Below are 22,395 nucleotides of genomic sequence, written 5' to 3'. Positions count from 1 at the left end.
GCACAACTCTTTCAATTAAAGCTAAACTAGCTTAAGCAAGTCTCTGTCAAAATTCTTCTAAAATTTGATTTTAATTACTTTGTCTCTCACCGCTTCTTGAGGAAATTCTTACAACTTACTGCTATAGTAAATCTCAATAGTCTAGTTTTAAGAAATGGGGCAAAGTTTTAACAAATCCAAAATTGTGTTTTAATGAATCTGTGATCAGAGTAAAATATTCTAAAATATGTCAGACCAGTTGAAATATTTTTGCCCTGATGTCTGATCTATTGCAAAGTGCTCCTAACACCAAAACATCATTTAAATTTTTCCATTTCAAGAACAACTTCCTTTCAAGCTTAAAACACACATCTTCATATGAAAATTATAGCAAAAGTCCCACACCGCTGAAATATGACACCTCTCCATTCTTTGTGCTCAATGTTTTCTTCAGAGGTTTTTGTGTCGTTTCCTTCAATAGTTCTTAGTGCAACACCACCACAGGTCAGGGGAGGAACGGGGTTTTTTTGCACTGTACACCAGCTGAAAATGTAACAAATGTTTAAAATTTTGTCCCCAATCAATCCCAGTGCCATATAATGCACTGAAAATATCTTTCAAACGTTACAAAAGCTCTTAGATCCCCCACGCGCTCCAAAACTCAAACCAGACGAGTTTAAATAAATTTTTTTGTTAAAATACAATCTAGTTTTATTGACAATTTATTGCCCCATGAAACACAAAAATGGATATATGTATACAATGTAAGAAATGCAAGCTTTAGGAAGAGCAATACAGCAGGATTGAAGACTAAACTAAATTCACAGTACTTAATAGAATACAGCACATGAAGATGAATAATAACAACCACTTCTCTTTTCTGGTGAGTTGGACAAAATGTTTAAATATCATTCATAAGTAAAAAGAAAGAACATCGTAAAACAAATATAGCATACAGTACAGAGTAGCCAAAATGGCTTCTTACAAGTTTGCATTTCAGCTTGTAACAACTAGCGTGATTGATTGTCAACCTCAGTTTTTCTAAACAGCAATCATACGATAACATACGTAACATAAGATTCATATTTATGATGTTGGCATTATGTGAATATGTGGATGTATATGAACTTATTGTACATAGTTACAGTATTTTTTTTTTCTAAAGCTTCATTTGTTTTGAGGTCAGCTCATTTTTACTATGGATTGGTGTTTTAAATTAATCTTCAACAAAGAAAAAGAAAAGATCCATGTAATCTGTTCATGAAAACCAACAGATGTTCAGTAGATTATACACAGCCAACTTGTGTCTGATCTCAGCTGCTATTGCTTTTTAAATTGGGTTGCACGCTATTTAGAGCCACAGGTCCCTGCACTAACAGAAGATACTCCTAAGAGGGGGGAGAATGGGAAGAGGCTGAGGGAGGGGGGTAGTGTCAGGGCCAAGGACACGACGAGACCGAAGCTCATTAACAGCACTCACAGCGCCGCAGGAGGAACAGAGGAATTGCATAGTGTAGCGGCATCGTCTTTCACATGTTTTCCTATGGAGTGTGTTGTTACCCTGTTTGAAGGTTCCTGAACCCCTTGGTGCCCCCCACCAACCTCCATGTTGCTCTTGCAGCTCATTATGACGGGGGCCACGAGATGATAGGTTTATTTTTACAAATGAGGGGGTGAGAAACTGAAACTTAGCGACTGTAAGCTCCTTGAAAAGATTCGGCCAAGAACGTGTTTAGCATCCTTCAATACAGCGCAATCTAAACAGAAATAATCATTGATATCATTGCTAATTCTTCTTTAAAAAAAAAAAAAAAAGTAATAAAAAATAAGTATACTATCGACTACATCATAAGACTGATGACATTTGTGCGATGTTTGGGAAAAAAAAGCCCAGAATGCTGTGTCATGTGGCGGCCCAGGGCAGCAGGAATGAGATTATGACGATGACGAGAGAGAGCGAGACGGGCAGCAGGAGCAGCAGCTTGACGGGGAGAGGTAGGGATGAGGGCCACAGGGAGGTCAGCTTGGAGCCTCGGGACCCATCCGAAGGACTCTTCTGCTTCTCCACGTTGGGCCCAGTGATGATGAGCGGCCTCACCTGCGAAACGCTCTCCTGAGGGATGAAAACAAGGCAAAGGACGGGGATCATTCTATTGCGTCTGGATGCACTTGCAGTTCCTCCTTCAGTTAAAACCAGAGAAAAGTCTACGAATTTTTTCAGTTTTTTTGTTATGTTTTTAGAGACCAAGAAATGTAGGCATCAAAACAAGTTTGAAAAATGTGAAGAGGAAGCGCATTCCTTAAAAAATGGTTGATAAAAGCAGCAAAATTAACAATCATTTCAAGGATTTTGCTGCAGAAAACTAAAACAACTCAGACTGTAGGTTTCATAGTAGAAGTCAGATCTAATGGGCATTTGTTGGTTCTGTTTGAGTTTTATTTATTTATAGCCTATGGAAAAATTAATGTAGGATTAACCAATTAATAATTGGATAGCAAAAAGGTGCTTTATATATATATATTTTTTTTATTTTATTTTTTATTTTTTATTTTTTTTTTACAGAATTTGAACCAGGTGAAGCTAAAACTAAACTATTTGAGGAGTTCTGAGTGAAACAAAATTATAGCCAGAGATATTTTGAACTTAAATGCAACATGTACTGTTTTGTACAGTTTTACCTCTAGTGGTCTTTTTTGAGTCTGTATACTGCAGCTAACAATCAATTTTTAAATTAGTTGACAATTATTTCAATAATCTATTAGTCATGAATAGTACAATTAATCATTTCAGCCCTACTTGCGACCATGGTATTGGCTTTGCTTTAAACATTGGGATGTAAATAGAAATATAAAAATTACATCAGTTTCACTTTTTATGAGTGTAAGCTGCTGCAAAGTCAAGTTGAGTAAACTGAAGCCATGTCACATTTTCTTTCACAGACAGAGAATTTATGTAATAATAGCAAATATGTTGACTTTAATTTAGATGTTAGTATGTGGATTTAATTAGAAACAAGCAGCAACCTTGTTACTATTTTAATTATTATTATATAGTACGTATTTAGATTTTATGGCTTTGAATTTAAGTGCTTTTGACCTTTTTCCAAAACAAATATGTCGTTCAGTACCTGGCATTTATTCTGTCTAATTATAGCTTTTTGACTGTGGAATAACAGCTTATGAGGTGAAACAAAAATCTCCTGTCAAATCCCATCTGCGCTGACCGGACTGTAATAACAGGGTTAAACAAGAGAGAATCTAAATGGACTCTTTTACTGTCCAAATGTCCGACTCATTTTGCCCTGTGACCAAAAATAAATAAATAAATAAATAAAACATCAGATGAAATATGCAAATGAGATTTTTGGGAAGTGGGCGAGAGTGAGAACAAAGACAAGAGATAAGACAGATGCAAGGCAGGTTACAAATGCCTGGAGATTACATAATCAATATGGCACTTCATCATAAATACCTACATAAATACTTTGGCAAATTCTGCCTGTAGACTGAAAACAAGCCATCATTCGGTCTCTTCGTAGGACAATTGCCCAAACATGAGACCAAATCAATACAGAAATGGTTCACCGAACACAAAATCAACTTTTTTCCAAGACTATTTTATCAGTTCTGGAAAAGAGCAGAAGGAAATCACAAGTGGGCTACCGCAAGGTTCAATCTTAGGTCCCCTCCTATTTAATATCTACATGCTCTTCCCACTAGCTCAGGTTATAACAGGAAACAAGATTAGCTGCCATAACTATGCAGGTGATGCACAGCTCTACGTTACAATATCACCAGGTGACTCTGAACCCATTTAAGCACTAAACAGATTCTTAAAACAGATCAATGTGTGGATGTGCCGTAACTTTCTCCAGCTGATTAGAAACAAAACTGAAGTTATTATTGTTGGGCCTAAAGAGGAGGAAACTAGAATCAATGCACAGCTTCAGTTATTACAACTAGAAACTAGTAATCAGGCTCAAAATCCATCATCAAGTGGTGATGGACTCTCACTTGAACCTTCAGAGCCACATATAGACAGTTACAAAGTCGGTCTTCAATCACCTGAAGAGCATTTCCAAGCTTAAAGGACTCATGTTGCAGCAAGACTCATCGATGCTTTTCTCTAAATCAAAGTGTAAAAAACTTTGAACTTGAGGAGAAGATTCAAGATTCCAGACAATCCTGAGTTAAAGTATGGTAAACTATGCCCCCACCTACAGAGTATTTTATTTTAAATGAAACCAATCAGCTTGATGATTGTCCCTCTACCTCCAGGATGGTCCTGCTGTGTGCTCTGTCGGGACTGAGCCGCAGGTTCCAGCGATGGCTTTTGTGGCTCCGCCCTCCGTCGTCCTCACTCTCCGTGGTGTCCTGCCGCGCCACGCGAGGACGTTTGCGCCTGCGTGAGCTGATTCGCTGGAGAGAGCTGTGCTCCTGGATTCTGAACCAATCAGACTTAAGGTCAAAACATTATAAGGAAAAAAAAAAGTACAAGCCAAGCAAAACGTGGCGAAGAGGTCCCCCAGTAAAAACCAACCTGCAGTCTGTGTCCTCTATGTCAGCATCTGCATCGCTTTCTCCCTGAGGGTCGGATAACAAGCACTCCTCCTGCAGCGCAGAGGAACATTAAAATACATTACGTTCAAAATATGAGTCGTCGTTCAATACAAAAAAAAAAAAGATGGTGAATCACAGCCATTAGTTGTCACAAACAACCTCCGGTGGTGGCATGTGTCTAACCGCATGTGCTCATGTGTGACTTTTCATTATGTCACGGTTGTTAATATGCATGAGCCAGCTGATGCCTCCTTCGATAGCATGACCAACGAGCTCACCACTTATATAAATGTCATCCTATTTATATCCCAGCGGTATTGATCTCCTCTTGAACAGTTGAATGAACACCTCAAATTGTTGAATGACTTCTGCATAGAATTGTTGTATGAAAGGGAATTTCCTTTAAACCATTGACTAGAACATCTGGGGCCAGTTAAACCAACAGTGATCAAGTAGTCAGAGGTGGTCTGAACTAACTTTGGAAGGTTTATTTCTCACTAAACTGGTTCACTTAAGAATTGCTATTGTATAATTGCTATTACTATTTAGCCAAACTTTTTAGATTTCTGTCTGGTAAAAAAAAAAAGAAAGAAAAAAGATATTGACAAAATGTGAAAAATTTCAAGGATTCTGAATACTTTTCCAAGACAATGTAGATCTGACATGTTGGAACCTTCTAGAACTTTGCACAGTATAATAGAGAGAGCTCAGTGTATAGGGTGCTTTAGCTAACTGATGACACACACACCCACACGCACACACACACACACGCATATGATATATATTACCTCTGTGCCATATCCCTCAGAGTACCTGGTTAACATGACTCTGTTTTTTCCACAGTGTTCACACAGCAGAGTGCCCTGACAACAGAAAAGCAAGAAGATAGCCGAGAGTGACTGATCCTGAAAACACTTTGAGGAATAAAACACACACACATCTACGCACACACACACAACATGACAGCTGTCAGCTCTGAGCTGCTACTGTAAAATGTACAGTAGAAAAACAGAAGCAGCAACAGAGATACGGAAGAGATCGGTAGGAGGCGAAAGGCACGTGTTTACATGTAGAGGGACGCTCTGAGCGACGCGGTGCGGCGAAGTGCAGCGTTTTTCGCCGCGCGCCACAGACACTTAAGTGGGAAGCCTGAGCACTCACCAGCGTAGGCGCGTGTGCTTCTGAATAAAGTGTACAGGGACCGGCCTCACACAGGCACACTATATCTACCTCTTCACAACTCGCCCCCATCTGAGACAGAGACAAAGACAGAGAGGATGAACTGGTGACTCTTTGATGCCTCTTACTCCCTTTTACTGCCTGCCAGCGGCAGATTAAGCAAACGCTTCACGAAGGAAGTTCTAAGATGTTGTTTCCCAAACTTTTTTTTTTTTTTTTTTGTGAATTATGCATCTCCTAATGGCTCTGTGATGTAACCTTTTCCACCTACTTGTATTTTCAAGAGCTGAAAACCGGGCGCTGATTAGACTGCCTCTGCCAGACGCTGGAAATCATGAATGCTTAAAAACCCGGGTAATTAAGCCGAGGAAGTAATTAACATCACATCCACTTATCATAAAAGACACTTCTTTGTAGATTACATAATAAAGTTGCTGTTTTTTGGGGGGGGGGGTTTAGGGGATTGAATATTGACCTCACAAATTATTACAATTTTAATCAAGCGTATCAGTTTGTAACTGATGTTGTGTTCTATAACGCAGGCATTTCAACAATATCAAGGAAATTGTTTTGGTAGTAAACGCTGCATAAACATTTGATTTAGAAAATTTTGCTTAAAGTTTTCAATTAACTACTATTTTTGTCCATCAACACTGAGCAGAGAACAGGAAGGGTGATATGTTTATATGGGTTGTATTTAGGGGTGCACTGATCGATCGACCGACTGCCCCGATTTCCTTATTTTTGGGTGATTTGATATCAGCTGATACTTACATGTAAATTCGATTTTATCCACTAAGCTTATCTACTTCAGCAGAGGTCTGAAAATCAACTATTATATTGATGAATGGTACACCTAAGCTGTTTTTTTTAGCAGAAAGGTTAACTTATGTTAAAAAGTTAGGCTTTGTAACTTTGCAGGAGCTAACATGCTAGCATTCTTGCTAGCCCAAATGTTAAAAGTTACATCAGTGGAGTTTAGGGCTTTAATGACAAACCGCTTAAGCTACATAGTTGAGAAAGTTTGTTTCCACAATCGGTTTGAACTTTTAAAAAATGTAACAGCATGTTATAGCTACTAAAGGCCAAGCACCAATATATTTTGAAGCCATGAAACATATCAATATTAAAATTGCTTTCTTTCTTTCTTTTTTTTTTTTTTTTGCATTGGGACAAGTTTTAAGTGCTACATCTATAAAGGAAATGTGAATGTGTTACTGTGGAAGCAAAATAGTGACGAAGATGGATTTTTTTTGCTGCTGACTGAAAACAGTATATCAACTGGAAAGATGTAATTGCCCCAAAATTATGAAACAATTGAAAATCTGAGGGGTCAGATCATGTTAGAGATAGTACAGAACCCTGAAGTAGGGAGTCAACAGTCAGACCAAAGCGTCAACCAAAGTCGTTGTTTGCGAGCATAAAGTTTACGGAGTAAAAACTGGCTCTTTAACAACAATTTGTACTTTTTATGTGTTTTCTCTTAGTACAAACTTGACAACTACTGTCCACATTTGTGTTAAGTCAAAAACCTGTCTCAAAATTATTTTTCTGGATGTTTAGTTGCAATAACTACCTTTTTTTTCTCAGTTTGACTGTAGATGCTGTTTGATTAGGTGTTTATATTTTACTTTCGTGACACAGATGGTGTCCTCAGAATTTACTTTTTGGTAGCTCTTCTAAATATGTACTTTTTATTTGAAGAAAAGTGAGACTTCCTTAACATAACTGAATTAAAAGTGGGGTTATTTTAGGAGACAGCTTTTGGGAGGATGTTGTTGGAGCACACCTGTCAATATTAGAAAAATAGCGCTGGTCAGAACTGGAGTTGTTTTGAAATTACAATTTTCTTACAAATGATCATTTACTGCTGTGGTGGCATACAGACAGACTAGGTTTGTGGGTTTTAAATTACTGCAAGGGGTGACGGTTTACTATGTCTCCTAAGTACTGCTCACAGACAGTCCTTCCTTGTCCTGACTGAATAAGTTCAAATACAAAGCTTCACTTTATGAACTCATATTTGAGCTGGGAACTTTGCCAACACAATTGTTGGTTTATATGAATATTTTACTATAAATTAATGCCCGAGTTTGGCATTCCAAATGGAATGTCATCACTTAAGCATGGTTAAACATGATGTAAAATTAACTTTAAGCGTAAATAGTTTTTAAAATTTAGCTAAATGAAATGCATGCAATTTGTTACCTCAATTTTATGAATTAAATTTTAAGTTGGTTTAGGCGGTATGAAAGCTTGTTAGGTGTCTCAGCTGGCTCTATGACTTATTTTCTATGTAATGCAATGTCAAAATCCAGGTAATCCAAAAACAGGTTTTGCGCAATAGATAAATAAAAAGAAGATTTAGAGCCTTACCTCACAGTCATTATCGGATGTCTCTCCAGAGGTAAACAGGCTGTGGGTGTCAGACTCCCTCCGCAGCATGACCTCTGACTGGGATCAAACACTCACGTGGACCTAGAGGGGGGAAACTATTATTTTCATTGACTTGACTTTGTTCGGAAAATTATTTATGCTAACACTCTTTTCACTTGGAGGTTTCATTTATTTTTTCTGAGTGTTCTACTTCTTTTTTTTGTTTTAAGAATGATTCATTGATGGACTGCAAAAACAAACAGCATTGCAGTGGTGTAGAAGTGATGCTGTCTTTACGCAAACAGCGGGGTTTGTCATCACATCACATCACAGCACCTCTCTAGCATCTGCTCAGCACTGTCCGCACTCCCATTACGTAATAACCACAGAGCATCAATGTTATAGGTAGCCTGAGAACTTTTCACATAAAGTAAAAACGCGGACAACATAACAAGGGCGTTCTAATAATTAAAATCGAAAAATTCAAATATATAATTACTGAATAAGTATTCAATATTTCCGGTATTTCCCAACTCTAAGATATAACAAAATAAGAGCGGAGTAACCCATCTTACCCGAAAAGCATCGCAGGACACAGAATAAACCCATAAAAGGTCGGCTGAGTGTTTTGATTAGAGAACGAGCCGGCGCACTCGGCAGTGCGTGTCATTGTGGCGCGGAGAAGCCATGAGCTCGCGCTGTTCGCTTATGTTTGACATTGTGGCAAATCCTCTGCGTGATGTCAGCGCGAGCGATGACAGGCAGCTACAGTCAGGGAAGGCGCGCGCTCACTCACACAGTACACCAAGCACCGCGGGAGCGCGAGCCAGAGATTGGTGCGACTTCCGTTTTAACGTGGCTTTCAAAATAAATTGAACTAGGTGAAATTAGAACGACATGAAAACAATGACACGTGTACGTTTCTTCCTTTTTACAGCTTATTGCTATATCATAGTATATAATAAGTAATAAATATATCACAAGAGTCTCTTCAAATTTATCTTCATCAAATATGAAATCCCCCTATTTATATCATGACATGTTGAGTTTAGTAATTCTGAGATTAATGGCTCTATATGCATTTGTCTTTATTTCTGTATAGAGTAAATAAATCGTTTAAGAAACATGTTTCATTAATATTAAATCCATATTTTTGAAATATTTTTATTGTGAAATAATTCTTTGACTTCTTGAAGCTTTTGCTGGTAACTTGAGATCTGTGTTATATTCTTTATTATTCAAATTATGAAGATATGTTTTTTTGTTTGTTTTTTTTTTGTTTGTTTTTTTAAAAAGACGTGCTTCTTGGGGCACCATGTTTGTTTCTTCTTTTACAGCAGTCTCTTAAAAAATACTCAACATAAAAATGTGCAATAAAATGCGATTTGAACACGTACGGCACAGATACCAGATACTGAGATTATAGAAATTTTTGATCAACTTGTAATTGGTGTCATCTTGTTAGTCCTACCTTGTAGATGTTATTTTATCAGGTCGGTGAAAAAACACAATGGCATGTAAAAAGGAAAATTCATGTATTTTATTCTCACATGTTGTTACATAACATAGTTCACTAACAATATATTCTGTAATACCAAAATAGATTGCTATATTTTTTTGAAGGATCAGAAAAAAATTATTGTGGATAACAAACAAAGATACTATGACCAATTATAGGAAAATAAGGCTAAAATACTGTTTGAAACAATTCTTTTAAAATTTATTGAAGACCTGCTTGAAGTGCTCTGTTGAAAATTGATGCCACTGTTTTACTCCCCTCACTGTGGATTTAATGTGTTTCTCACTCCGGAACATGTGACAGATAACTTTGATTAAATTGTGATTTCATCAAAGGAACAATGTATGTTTAGTGCATACAAAAAGGAAATTGCTAAAGAAATTGTTTAACTTGTGTTGTGAGACCAGGCAGAATCAATTTTTAATCACAGGGTTTATGAGTTTGCAGAGAGTTTTACATTATTGTGTATTGAGCATTATGTGACTTTATGGGTGTGTTTAGAAAACTGGTAAAAAAAACTGAGTGACGCTTGAATTGAGAGCAATATGCAGAGTGCACATGGATCTAATGGACTAAAGCTTTTTTCCATTTCACTTTCCATCCTGCTCACTGTGACAATGATAGAAATAAACCTTTGTGTGTGAAAAGATGCATCTTTCAAATAGTCTTGGTTTAAGCTAAATAGTTGCTGGAAAAAAAAAAACTTTGTGTTTTGATGCAAAAAACTTGAAATGTTGCATTCCCTCTACCTTTGCTTTGGAAAGCATCTTAAAAGTGGTTCTGTGAGCCCTTAAATCATCTTTTCCAAAGAAAGGCGCATACCTACTGAACATGGAATTGCAGGTCACTGCTGCCACATCTCATTGTTGCATTGAATATGCGCTGCGAGGCAATGTGGTACACTGGTATGTTATTGTCTTTGAGGAAAATGAGACGTTTACTTGAAGTAAAACGGTGCACAGTTTAAGTGTTGAGTCGTGCGAGCAAGTCTGGACGGTTAAAGTGGAGACACGTAAAGTTTTCAAGACGACAACAATGGCGTCGTGATAAAAAAAAATTAAAATGAGACCAGGCTTGAGTTTTAGAAAACTACATTTAAACGTGTTGGAAGAGCGTCCCATTTCAAGCTGACCTCTCTAATGACGAAATCAAAGTTCAGTTTTTTGACCCTGACATCTTAAAAACCCTCAAACGTGCAGCAATTACATGTGATTTTTGTCTTGATCTTTATCTTGGCACTTAGAGTCGACCTACAGTCGGTTCAGTAGCCATGTAGGGACCCGCAATAGAGGAAGAGGGGGGGGAAAAAAAGAGTTGCAAGCATTTATTTAAACAGCCACTACCGCACAGAGACACACACCGAGACACAGAACATCCTCACATCCCGAAAATTGCTTTTTCCCACAGAAAACGTGTCCCTTTCTGTAAGGGCGCCGCATCGTCCCCACAACTCTGCAGCTGCACTTATCGGGTCTGGTAACTGGAGCCTTGCCAAAACAAGTCTGCTGTTTATTTGTGAGCAAAAGCCGTCTTTGGGAGGCTGAAGAAGTAAAACTTTAGACACTCCCAAGACAAGCAGCGAATATGTATATTTGGGAGCAGACTTTAAAATGCCGTGTTGATAAATAAATGCCTAAACGATATTAAGTCTTGCAAATGGAGCTCATTTTGACTGAATTCTCCCATGAGTCCTGCTGCCGCCAGCAGACAGCAGGGCTACTGAGTGAGATAAAGTGTAATTAGGGGAGACCTAATGGCCGAGGGAGGGATCCTCATTAAGGTTGCATGTGGACCATGCAAAAGACCCTTGGGGACAAACCAAATACTGTTTTAGAGACCTTTCTAGTATCTGGCAGTAGTCCTTAAGTCTTTTCACATTTTGCCTCACAAACTTTAAGTATTTTATTAATATTTAAGGTGATAGACAAACACCGAGAAGCTCCTTTGTTTCTACAAATAGAATCAGAAAAGTGTGGCATCTATTTGAATTCAGTCGCCTTGTCAAAATACTTTGCATAGCCATCGTTTCGTCGATAGGAATGCAACTATAAGAGGTCACAAGCCAGTGATTCCTTGTACCAGTCCCAAGTCTTTAAAATGCACAGGGTGGTTTCAGGAAGGGAAATCCAACATAAAGCCTAAACCAGATCAAATACGTGACTCACAAACATCAATTCTGTAGTGGATTGGTTGAGGCCGGGGTCAATAACACCCTCCAAAATCAGCATTGTTAGCATCTACTGCAGTGAGACTCCATCTGATAGGCAAAATGAACTATTTATGTGAGTTTATGACATGTAGAATGTAATACTCATAATATTATGCACATTGACGATGCATTGGAACCCCTGTACTTCGATCTTTTACACCAGTAACTAGCTTCCCCGCAGTGTTTTGCATGGTCTCATCTGACTAGAAGTTGTTTGCACTGTCCTTTACCTGGCTTTGTTTCAAAACAAGTAACTAGTACTGATGTGACAATAGCACTGCACTGCTTTCAAGAGAATATTTCCTGCATATTTGGCGCAGTCCTGCTCATAAAAAGTTCACTGCCCTACTTAAAAAAAACTTATGTAAGAACAATATGTCTTCATAAAACTGACAGAGGAAATTGCTTGAAAGCAAGATGAGCTCTTCTGTGTGTGTGTTAACTAAAGAGGACGGAAGTAACAGATCTAAAGGAGAAGATAAAGAGGCTTGTATATACACTATGATACCAACACAAACAGGAGATTTGGCCTTGATAAGGAAATGAAGGAAAAGGGCGCAGCTCAAATAAACCATAACCGATGCACCAGTGCATCCCTCGCCCTCCTCGCTCTCCAACCGAAACTCTCGCCAGCCGTTGCTTCTGGACACACACGGGGAGATGAAAGTCAGAGGGCAGCTGCAGAGGCATTTCTGAAAGAGCAGCAGGGAAAGGCATTCCGTGAATTTTCTCATCAGAGTTGGGATCAGGACTTAAACACAGCCCATCAAGGCTCACAAGAATTCTCTGAGGTTGCAGAGCTCAGCTGCAAAAGAACAACAGCGGACGTTTAGATCAGACGCTTCAAATCTGAAGGAACAAACACGACACCCAAGGCAATTACAGGTTATGGTAGAGTGAGGATCGGCCAGAGGTGGCTCAGAAATTGGGATTCTGGGCGTGGGAGCTTTGCGCTCCTGTGGTGGACAAGTGAGGCAGAGCATCCACAGATGTTCAGATAGAGATTTAGTGTCTGTGAGGTGGAGGCTGACTGCGCAGTGAGAAGAGAAAGTACAGGAAAAGCAAGGAGTTCTGTTTCTATGAGGAATGACGGGAACGAAAGACAAGGTCTGGTAGATCCTCAACGAGACTTTCGCTCATTTTCAGGATGAAAAAGTTACTTTTTCAGCTGAGGAAAAAGTAACTTTTTTAACACATTCATTTCTTCAAGAGACCAATGAAGGAAACGGATCAAATCAAGGACCTGACCTGGGATTTTGACCAATCCTGGGACTCGATCATTAAACCAGCTGCATGCCTTTGCCTCAACTCCTTGGATTTCTCTGACCTCTTCGATGAAGACGACAGTGAAGAGGACGAGCAGCTCCTTACATCACCACCAAGTCAACACCTGTCCGTGGCACCTCCTCCGCCACCTCTTCCACCGCCTCTTCCTCCACCTCCCGCTTTACCTTCACCATGTAAAGGTGCAGGAATTAAGAGCCACACCTTAAAGCTTCACTGGAGGGAACTCCAGAACCTGACCCCGCTTCCCAGGATGACACGCTTTGGGAAGCAGACTATATGGGCCGGGCTGGAGCCAGTGCAGCTGGACAAGAACCGTCTGGAGTATTTGTTTGAGTCTAAGGCCACCAGTACCAGTTTTAAGGTGGTTTCTGGGCGGCAGGTGAGAATGATAAAAAAAAATTTAAAAAACACCTTGAAACCAGGACTTCTGTCCATTTCTAAGTGTTTTATGAAAAGACAAAATGGCAAAGTGTGTTACTGTCAAATATAGCGATCTGCTTATGTCAGTCCCAACAGCTGATTTAGTAAGTCTCTATGTGTGTTGAGGGTTGGATGTAGCAATAGCCGAGTTTCCATTACAAATGTGCACAAAAACTTGTGAACACTCCACTAATGTCAAAAATCCACAATTTTGTGTTTCCTCCATATTTGTTGAAACTGTCACCATATTGTGACAGTTTTATATGAGACAGACAATCTGTGAAAAGAATGGACGACTTGTGATTTCTGAAGTCAGCTGATCAATAACAATGGTTTGTAGTCATTGGCAGCTATAAAGTAGGTAAGTTTAGTGAAAATCCCATCAAAATCAAAAAGCAGTCATGACAGTAATCTTTCAATCATTACTGTTTCTGTTAAATTCAGTGTAAACCATACACTGGCTCAAAGCCCGAGTCTTTCAGCCTGCATTCAATTTGTGGTAGGCGTATAAGTGAATGATTTTAAAATCAATGCAGCAAAAAGGTAATGTTTGAAGATTCATCACCAGGTACATTTATTCTCCAATGTTCAGATTTTTTTGTACTCTTTGAATTTAGGTCAAAACATTATTGTTGTTTTTAGGAAACGTTAGTTCAAATCTATGGAAGCCCGTTTATTCCACTTTGATGAAAACAATAAATAAATTTGTGTCTCACAATTATGACTTAGGTATCTCGTTATGAGATACCCTTTAGTTGTAGGTCATAATTATTAGATAGTATTTCATTCTTATGAGAACTTATAATGACGATAAACTAATTATAAGATAGTCATGTCATACTTACTAGAGTCAAGTTGTTGTTTTTTTAATAGTGGCAGAAATTGGTATGAATACCCTTTGGAGGATTTATATGATTTATAAAATGATGCAAACATCCAAATATATCTAATTATAAATTATAAGGCAACAAAATCTGTGTCACAATCAAAAGGCAGGCAAAAAAAACCCATATTGCATCATAACAGTGTGCTGCCTGTTTCTCTTCAACAGAAGCTGTCGACTATTTCAGTGCTGGGCATGAAGCGCAGTAACATCATAACCATCGCCCTGAGCAGCCTGCCTCCACCTCGCCTCCTCCCTCCTGCTATCTACAGCATGGACAGCAGCGTGCTGGACAGAGAGGACATTCAGGTACACCGACCCTCTGTATCTGACCTTTAAACTTTTGTTCTGACACGGCGTTTACGTTGCTATCTCCAGCACGGGTTTGAACTGTTTTCACATTTCGTCTATAACAGCGACTTGAAGCTCTGATCCCAACAGAGGAAGAGCTTTCTCTGATCAACGAAGCCAAGGCCCAGAACCCCCACGCTCCCCTGGCCCAGGCTGAACTGTGTCTACTCACCCTGGGGGAAATACCTCACCTGAGTACGAGACTTCAGCTCTGGACCTTCGCTCTGGACTACGACTCCTTAGAGAAGGTAGACAGAAACAACACCTGTCATGACTGTCACCTTGACTGATCTCAGAATGGTTTGCAAACGTAGCTCTGCTGCTTCTTCTAACGTCCAAAGCCTAAAAAAAAAAAAAAAAGAAAACAGCCTGCTGGCTCATCTACAGTACCATTAAAAACCACATGTCTGTATTTGGTTATTTTCACATTTCAACCACAAAATTCGATGTGTTTTAGATATGGACCAGCAAAAGAAAAGAAAAAAAGAAGTGTCATGCTCAATTTAAAACCCAGTAAAAGAGCTACAAGTAATCTAATTGATAAGTTAACGCTCAACAGCTAAAGCAACAGGTTGTTGCTGACAACTTATTGACTTGTTGAGAGCAACAAATTGTTGCTAACTGCAAATAGATCTTATTTGTCATGGGAAATGCTTATGCTTTGCCCTGGATCGAGGGCTGCTTTCTTTTTAGGTTTTGTATTAAAAAAACAACTTGCATGCAAATTAGCGACCAACAAGTTTCTAACTCTAAACCACCAAGTTACTAATTCACTTGCTTGTTAGCAAGCTGCTGATGGCAACTAACAACATATTCCAGCAACATGTTCTGGTCAGATGGTTTCCTCTGACCGGAACATCTTGTCACACCACGTGTCGTTGTTGTGGGGAAAGTCTTGTACAGAGCACAACTCCTAAAGCCAACCAGCACTGACCGAAATTCTTGCCACATTTTTCAGTTGTGAAACTTTTTCAAAACCGATACACTACGTTGTGTAAGTCTATATAAAATCCTTGGCTGTAACAACTAAAGAGTGTGAGTACTTCTGCAAGGCACAGTGTGCTGTTTAGTTCCCACAATGCCCTCTATATGTGTGTCCATCCATTATATAGGAAATCGCTGAGCCTCTGTTCCACCTAAAGCTGGCCATGGAACAGCTGGCCGCCAGCCAGACCTTCAGGTGCATCCTAGCGACCGTGTTAGCCATCGGTAACTTTCTCAACGGCTGTAAGGTGAGGGATCGTAATTGTTAGTTTCATTTTTTATTTCTGCTTAATTTCACTCATGCTTGACAACAGATTTCATTTCCCCAAGGCCCGTGGCTTTGAGCTGAGCTACCTTGGAAAGCTGTCCCAGGTGAGGGATACGCACACGCGCCAGCCGCTGCTGCACCACGTCTGCGTGCTCCTGCTGCAGCTCTACCCACAATCCTCTGACCTCTACTCTGACATCACCGCCGTCACTAAAGCCGGCAAGGTGCATACTGTGAGAAGTCACTACAAAAAAACAAAAGGCAGACAAAGTCACATTTGGTGCTAAAAAGGTGTCCCTCATCTCCGCAGTGTGACTACTCTCTAGTCCAGTCCAACTTTGCACAGTTAGAGGCCATGTGCAAAGCATCCTGGGAGCAGTTGAAGGTTCTGGAAAAGGCTGAGGAAAAGAGGAAAGGAGGAAAAGGAGATAAGCGGAAAGGGAAAGACGTGGAGATGTTCGCTCCAGAAGGTTCGCTCCGTCACAAACTGCCCAAGATCCTGAAGGAGTGCGAGGAGCGGCTGAAGGTCCTGAGAGCCGTTCACCGTCGGGTTATCAACAGGCACGCTGCACACGTTCACCAAACACCGAACTTTGAACGGCTTCACCCGTGATTTAGAACTTATCGTTTATCCTGCTGATTGTCTTTCCTTCTTCAAGGTTCCACTCGTTCGTCATGTTCCTGGGTTACTCCCGAGCCATGGTGCGAGACACCAGAGCAGAGGACTTCTGCAGGACCATCAGCAACTTCTCGCTGGAGTACAGGGCCATGAGGCAGGCCGTCCTTCTGCAGAGGGAGCGGGAGAAGGAGCGGCAGAAGATCGGAGGTGAAAGCCCGGAGCCCAGCACGCCTGTGGGCAGGAGGAAAGGTCAGCTAACTCCAGCGTCACAGGTTGGTGTTTCAAACACTCCCAAACCAAACCATTCAACACATTTACCTGTTAAAGGGACAATTTGGCAGAAAGGGGAAAAAAAATGCAACATGTGGGTGCAGAGGGAAATTAACCCAGAGCCATGTGAAATGCGTATAATCTTTGAACAGCACCTCTCTTCCGAAAGATCTGAATAAACTACTTTTGATCTGCCGTGCAGGAAAGTGATGAACAAAGCCGCCTGGAGGAAGTGCTGAGAACGCCAGAGTCCGTTCCGAGGAGGGATGGGACTTTACCACGAAGCCGCCGACGGATGGCTGACATCAAAGGTCTTTCACACATTATTTGTTTGTTTTTTTACTCTTACTTTGATCAGTTTTTCTGCTTAATTTAAAGTGAGTTTACTATATGATTTGTTGACTTGAGTGCTCATTTGTTTCTATTTCAGATTCGTTTTCAAGAAAACTGAAGGCATGACCTTGCTGATGTTCCCTGTTAGTCACTGGAGAAAGTTATTTATGATGTTGCCGTTACACTGAAATGTTGATCTCTTATATTCCCATATTTTACAGCCGGTGCATTTTGCAGCAGAGCCTTTGTCGAATACATGGGAAACTTTGAGTTGAGGATGAATTTTGTAATTTGCATGAGTCAAACTATTGTTATTGTTGTTTTTATAAACAGCTAAATTGAAGTTAGACTGAAAAAAAATATCCTTATGAAATAACTGATGCTAATAGTTTTGATTTCAATCCGTTTTTGACTATCAAGCTAAAGCAACAGCTAGAACCAGATGTTTACATAGACACATATTTTGCTCACGGTCTGGCACTTAATGCAATAAACTTTTTCTGTTTTCAGTCAAAAATATCACAAGCATTGTGTAACAGTAAAAATGTGCATTTGCATAATATCTAAATTAGCATTTTGTGGTCATAAATTGCTGTTGTTTGTAAAAAAAAATGATTTTTTAAAAAGTATGTGTGTTTAGAGAAATAAAATAAAATGATTTACAAAAAGAGCAATACTTGTCTTGAATCTGAGCTTTAAAGCATGAATAAAACTTAAAAATTAAAATGCTCAGCTGTATTATAAATAATAACAAGCTAATATTTAAATTTCACAGTATTTAGCAACTGCAGTCACCTGTAATGGTTTATTTACTCCAATCAATTTTATGGTAGAAACAGGCAAATCTTATCTGCAAATGTCTTGAGTAGCTAGCAGTCTTCAAAAACTACAAAAATTATAAATTCAAATTTTGTAACCATGGCCAAGTTTAATATTGTTATTTTGTGGAAACTACAATTATTAGTCATAATAATTACAAGAATGAAAGCTAAACTGTTTCTAAGTCAAACTGACAAAAATTACAGTCTTTGGACTTCGTATTGAGTTTTAGTCTTAAACATTCCTGACGTTAATCGTCTTTTGTTTAGGTTTTTAGCTTAAATTTTCTCACGCCGTCATTTGAGTCGAGCGACAGCGGTTTGCAGATATCTCTGTTGACTGACACATCTGTCCAGTTCAGCAGCCAATCTGTGATAGACTTTCCCAGAAGGGGGGAGTAGAGATCCAATCAGAAGCCAGGAATACAATCAGGGGGCGGGGCCGGCTCTGCTCACAGTGTGTGAGTCGACGCCATTTTGTGTCACCCGGTTTCAAGGTGCTGCTTACATTCAGTGAGCAGAACAGTAAGCGGATAACCCATCTCCCGAGTAAAACAAGCTTTCAGTTGTTCTCATTTTTAGTATTAAGGTACTGGTGAGTATTTTTAACGAGAGATTTTTCGCACCTTTTTCATTTTTTTCTAAATTTTGAAGCGTCTTTGGGATTTTTTTTTTATGTTATTTTTGTTTTTATTGCAATTTTTTCTGGCTGGTTTTCCCGAGACTGTGTTGACTGGCTGGCAGGCTGGCTGACTGTTATGGCGTACATTTTGTGACGGCAGTAAAAACAGCTCATAAACTAGTTTGCTGTAACATTCACCTCGGTGTCTTTGCTCTGTTTTTCTATTTTAAACCTCCATTTTTCAGGCATGTTGTGTTCTCTTGTCGTGTATCTGACTGTTGGCTCGTTTTCATGGAGAGAAATGTGGAGGATTGTTCCAGGATGATCTGGACTGCTTTTTTTTTTTTTAACCGGCTTATTCAATCTCTGGAATAAAAAGATGTTTTTTTATGTTGCTTTTTCATCAGCCAGCAAAAACCTGGTTTACATTTCTTGACGTAGTGTTTTTCAATTTTCTTTGTAGTGATTGCTGAGGCTTTATGTTTTCCTGCAGAGGAGTGATGTCATTTTTCAGGCATTTTTCAAGGACAACATTTGAACATTTTGCACAGTCAACAAGTTGGAGTTTTCTTTGCATAGGTGCCACATATTTTGTTCCTTTTTGGCAATATTGCTATATTTAATAAAGCTTTTTAACCCAAAAAGGGAAAGGTACTATTACATGAGAGGTGTTGAAGGGAGCTTGTGGAATACAATTTTGATTACCCAGTTTGTTTTTGAGCATATGACAATAAAGTTATTTCTATTTTGAGGTGTGCAGATGTTATGACCTGAGGGCTCACGGAGCTCCAATAGGGCTCAGGGTCTAAATAGCTCTGATACGGTGATACCTTGCTGCTTATTTGCAAATTCAGTTTGCTTATCTGTGTGAGTGTGACCACAAACAAGGTGGTTTAGCAGGCAAATCAATATTTTAACAGTGCTTTCCCCCCAAACAATTGCATTTTCTTTTGCTTTTTCATATTTATGCAAAGTTTCACCAGCAACAGAGGCACTCGTGTGTTTTTCCTATTTTATTGTTTAAAGCAACTCATAGTACTTACTAATCAATCAACCAGGTTTATTTGCATTGCATATTTCAGCAATAAGGCTTTATATAAGGCAAAGTGCTTTACAATATGTGACTTTTATATGGCTTAAAATGATAGTACCACTTTAATGAAGAAGTATGCAACCAAAAACAACACTGGTTTTAAAATATGTTTTTGTATTTAACATAATAGTTAATTTATGTATTGCATACCGGGTGTTAGTCACTTCACTCCTTTCTTATTTGGTACTTTTGGCCGTTTCATACCCAACTTTTTCAGGAACCAGAAGAAGTTGTCTGTCACGGGCCATTTTCTACCACCTTCAATTCATACCTACTGAACCTTATGAAGATTTTGAACTCCCTTTAACAAGCCATGATGTAAAGTCATTTGCTGAGATCTTCTAATAGTCTTATGGGTTTTTTGGGGGTACAAAGTGGAAGAAAGGTGGGACCAGATGTCTATGTGGGGCTCTATTACCTCGTTTCCACTGAGTGGCACAGCACTGGTCAGTGCAGTTCTGTACACCACCATATGGGTCGGTGTATTAAACTGCCATTTGAACTGTCACTGTTCAGTTGAGGTTAAACCCAAACGCTCAACATTGTGTCATACTAGTGTGACAATGAACATGACGCAGTAGTATGGCTCATGCTTGATACCATCAGTGACAACCAATGGACTGTGATGTGTAACAGCTGTAGTACCACTCCAACCATACCATATCACTTTCCTATGGACCTACAACTGAGAGGGTGTGTCGCAGAGGTCCATTGAAATCACTTTTAAAATGGAAACAGACCAAACAGTGTGAGGAACTGCACTGACCCGTAACCATACCGCATCCCTCTGACGGGAATTCATCTGTACTCTATGGCTGCTCAAGCCACCGAGGATGAGCCATGCTTGCTGCAGGAGCTTTCATAGTTGAAGCACCAACACTATATACATACAAAAACACAGACACAGAAAACTAAGTTCTTATATGGATTGGATGCCCAAGTTTCAGATAATAAAATAATATAAGGCAGTTAAATATTCTTTTTTTATTACTGGCCAGACTTTCCATTTATTGTAATTTGGTCTTTTTAGAGCTCAACTGTGGGCCATAATGTAGATGAAAGATGAATGTAATGATGCCATATAACAATAGTCCTCATGTTGACATAATCCCACTATACCACATATTGGTATATTGATGTTTTTTAGGCAATGTTCTATAAAGTTATCACCAGTGATAGGTTGCCTGTAGTAGAAAATCCTTCGAAAGCCACACAGACCCCCAGTTCATAACCATGTATTAAGAGTATCAGTCTCTCTGATCAGATGGCACTTATCAGTTTTGCAATGGCAAAGATTTGTTTCCAAAGGCACTTATTTTACATCAGCATCAGCTGATTAAGCCGGCAGCGTTACTGGAGCTTAGCAACAAAGCAGCTTAGCATTCTCTTCACCAATAATTAGAGATGAACCGATCCGACATTAATGTCTTAACCAGGCCCAATATTGAAAAACAATTGAGTATTAGAGACAATGTGCCTGATCCTTAAGGGCAAATCTATTCAGTCTAATTTCTATACTTAGTACTTTGAGCGATGTTTACTAAATCTCAGATATTTGTATAGGTATCGTGAGTGAAAAAAGTGCATCGGTGCCTCCCTACCAATAATACTACAGTGCTGTACCCTGGTGTTTGACTATAGCAGTTTGGATTCAATTGTTCTTAAACTGTACTCCCTTTTCTTCAAGACATGCATTACAGAAAAACTGACCAAACTATTCATTTAACAATCTATCCGAGCATTGACTCCCTATCTGGATCAGTCCAAACCAAGACTGAGCTACTCCACAAACTGCATAAACTGATGGGTTTGGAAATTAAACTCCTAAAGGAAAGTGAATGTGTGTAAATCCTGTAGATCCCTGCTTGAACCCCAACACTCCTGTCAGAATTAGAAACACCACAGCTTGTGGTCGCTCTATCGGGTTGCCAGCAGGGCAAATCATGCAGGGCGAGAGCACAGCATTAAGCTTTGGCCAGACAGTCTGCTGCTAACATGTAATCCCTCTGCTGCTGCTGCTGCTGCTGCTACTTCTGGGTTACACTGAGGCCCACCTGGCTGCACTTCTTGCTTTTGACGAGTGATATCTGTCTCTTGCAATGTGAAATAACAAAGTTTCTGCCAGCAAAAAAAAAAAAAATGCAACTTCATCACACACCTGCTAATTCAGTCAAAAGAATTATTAAATCTACAAAGGCAACAGGATTATAGGCACCATAAAGCACAGAACGCCTCTGGATGTTATTGTTTTTTTTTTTCTTTTGCTGCTGCCTCCATCTGATTCATAATTATAATGCACACCCCCACCCCACTGCAGTCTTACATAACTTTGTGACAACAAACTCAAAGCTCTTTACTCTCATTAAAGCCGAGGCTTCAATGCTAACAGTGAAGCGCTGCGGAGTCTGGAGCAGCAAAGAGAAGTCTCAGAACTGTGCAGCTCTTTCATGCAAACAGAAGGCAGACAGAAGCACGACAGCATGAGGCTGCATTATTTATTCAGCACAAACCTCAACAGGCTTGAATATATATATATATATATATATATATATATATATATATATATTTTTTTTTTTTTTTTTTTTTTTTTGGTTTTTCTTTTTTTAATAAATAGAGAATATTTTT

At 39.3% G+C, this 22,395-nt stretch overlaps 3 protein-coding genes across 7 annotated transcripts in view; 2 read left to right on the top strand and 1 right to left on the bottom strand.

Moving 5' to 3' along the window:
- Nucleotides 1-664: 664 nt before the first annotated feature.
- Nucleotides 665-8,908, bottom strand: LOC106965064 (uncharacterized). 2 transcript variants are annotated; one of them, XM_015060955.1, is made up of 7 exons: nucleotides 8,670-8,908; nucleotides 8,095-8,196; nucleotides 5,701-5,790; nucleotides 5,328-5,402; nucleotides 4,520-4,590; nucleotides 4,252-4,423; nucleotides 665-2,092 (listed from the first exon to the last, which is right to left on the bottom strand). In XM_015060955.1, the coding sequence occupies exons 2-7, from the start codon at nucleotides 8,161-8,163 to the stop codon at nucleotides 1,883-1,885; spliced, it is 687 nt and encodes a 228-aa protein (XP_014916441.1). In that variant the 5' UTR covers nucleotides 8,164-8,196; nucleotides 8,670-8,908; the 3' UTR covers nucleotides 665-1,882. The 2 variants fall into 2 exon arrangements, with proteins under 2 accessions (XP_014916441.1, XP_014916442.1); XM_015060956.1 differs by lacking the exon at nucleotides 5,701-5,790 and having other exon boundaries at nucleotides 8,670-8,907.
- A 2,836-nt stretch (nucleotides 8,909-11,744) lies between these two features.
- Nucleotides 11,745-17,832, top strand: LOC106965060 (FH1/FH2 domain-containing protein 1). The gene is made up of 9 exons (XM_015060948.1): nucleotides 11,745-13,488; nucleotides 14,581-14,721; nucleotides 14,829-15,011; nucleotides 15,876-15,995; nucleotides 16,078-16,239; nucleotides 16,326-16,576; nucleotides 16,675-16,906; nucleotides 17,107-17,215; nucleotides 17,335-17,832. Exons 1-9 carry the CDS (start codon nucleotides 13,039-13,041, stop codon nucleotides 17,361-17,363), a joined length of 1,677 nt encoding a protein of 558 aa, XP_014916434.1. The 5' UTR covers nucleotides 11,745-13,038; the 3' UTR covers nucleotides 17,364-17,832.
- Nucleotides 17,833-18,557: 725 nt separating this feature from the next.
- LOC106965063 (heterogeneous nuclear ribonucleoprotein C) overlaps nucleotides 18,558-22,395 on the top strand; it is a 14,544-nt gene continuing 10,706 nt past the window's right edge. For 3 of the 4 annotated variants that reach the window (XM_015060954.1, XM_015060953.1, XM_015060950.1), the window contains exon 1: nucleotides 18,558-19,256. The gene's annotated coding sequence lies outside the window, so the exon portion shown is untranslated. The remainder of the gene's footprint in view (nucleotides 19,257-22,395) is intronic. The other variant, XM_015060951.1, reaches the window with a different exon arrangement.

The sequence above is a fragment of the Poecilia latipinna genome, unplaced genomic scaffold, assembly GCF_001443285.1.
Source record: "Poecilia latipinna isolate Pla-1442-1.1 unplaced genomic scaffold, P_latipinna-1.0 Scaffold1757, whole genome shotgun sequence".
In the NCBI taxonomy this organism is placed as follows: domain Eukaryota; kingdom Metazoa; phylum Chordata; class Actinopteri; order Cyprinodontiformes; family Poeciliidae; genus Poecilia; species Poecilia latipinna.
The sequence above is the reverse complement of the archived record's forward strand: the minus strand, read 5'-3'. Positions and strand labels throughout refer to the sequence as shown.

What these genes read in the sequence shown, in the direction of transcription:
- LOC106965060 (XM_015060948.1), top strand. Translation starts at nt 13,039, where the DNA reads ATGAAGGAAACGGATCAAATCAAGGACCTGACCTGGGATTTTGACCAA. An exon ending in AGGTGGTTTCTGGGCGGCAG is followed by an intron (nt 13,489 to 14,580) that starts GTGAGAATGATA and finishes TCTCTTCAACAG; the next exon opens with AAGCTGTCGACTATTTCAGT. An exon ending in CACCGTCGGGTTATCAACAG is followed by an intron (nt 16,577 to 16,674) that starts GCACGCTGCACA and finishes TCCTTCTTCAAG; the next exon opens with GTTCCACTCGTTCGTCATGT.
- LOC106965064 (XM_015060955.1), bottom strand. Translation starts at nt 8,163, where the DNA reads ATGCTGCGGAGGGAGTCTGACACCCACAGCCTGTTTACCTCTGGAGAG. An exon ending in ATAGAGGACACAGACTGCAG is followed by an intron (nt 4,424 to 4,519) that starts GTTGGTTTTTAC and finishes TGATTGGTTCAG; the next exon opens with AATCCAGGAGCACAGCTCTC. An exon ending in ACAGCAGGACCATCCTGGAG is followed by an intron (nt 2,093 to 4,251) that starts GTAGAGGGACAA and finishes TTCATCCCTCAG; the next exon opens with GAGAGCGTTTCGCAGGTGAG.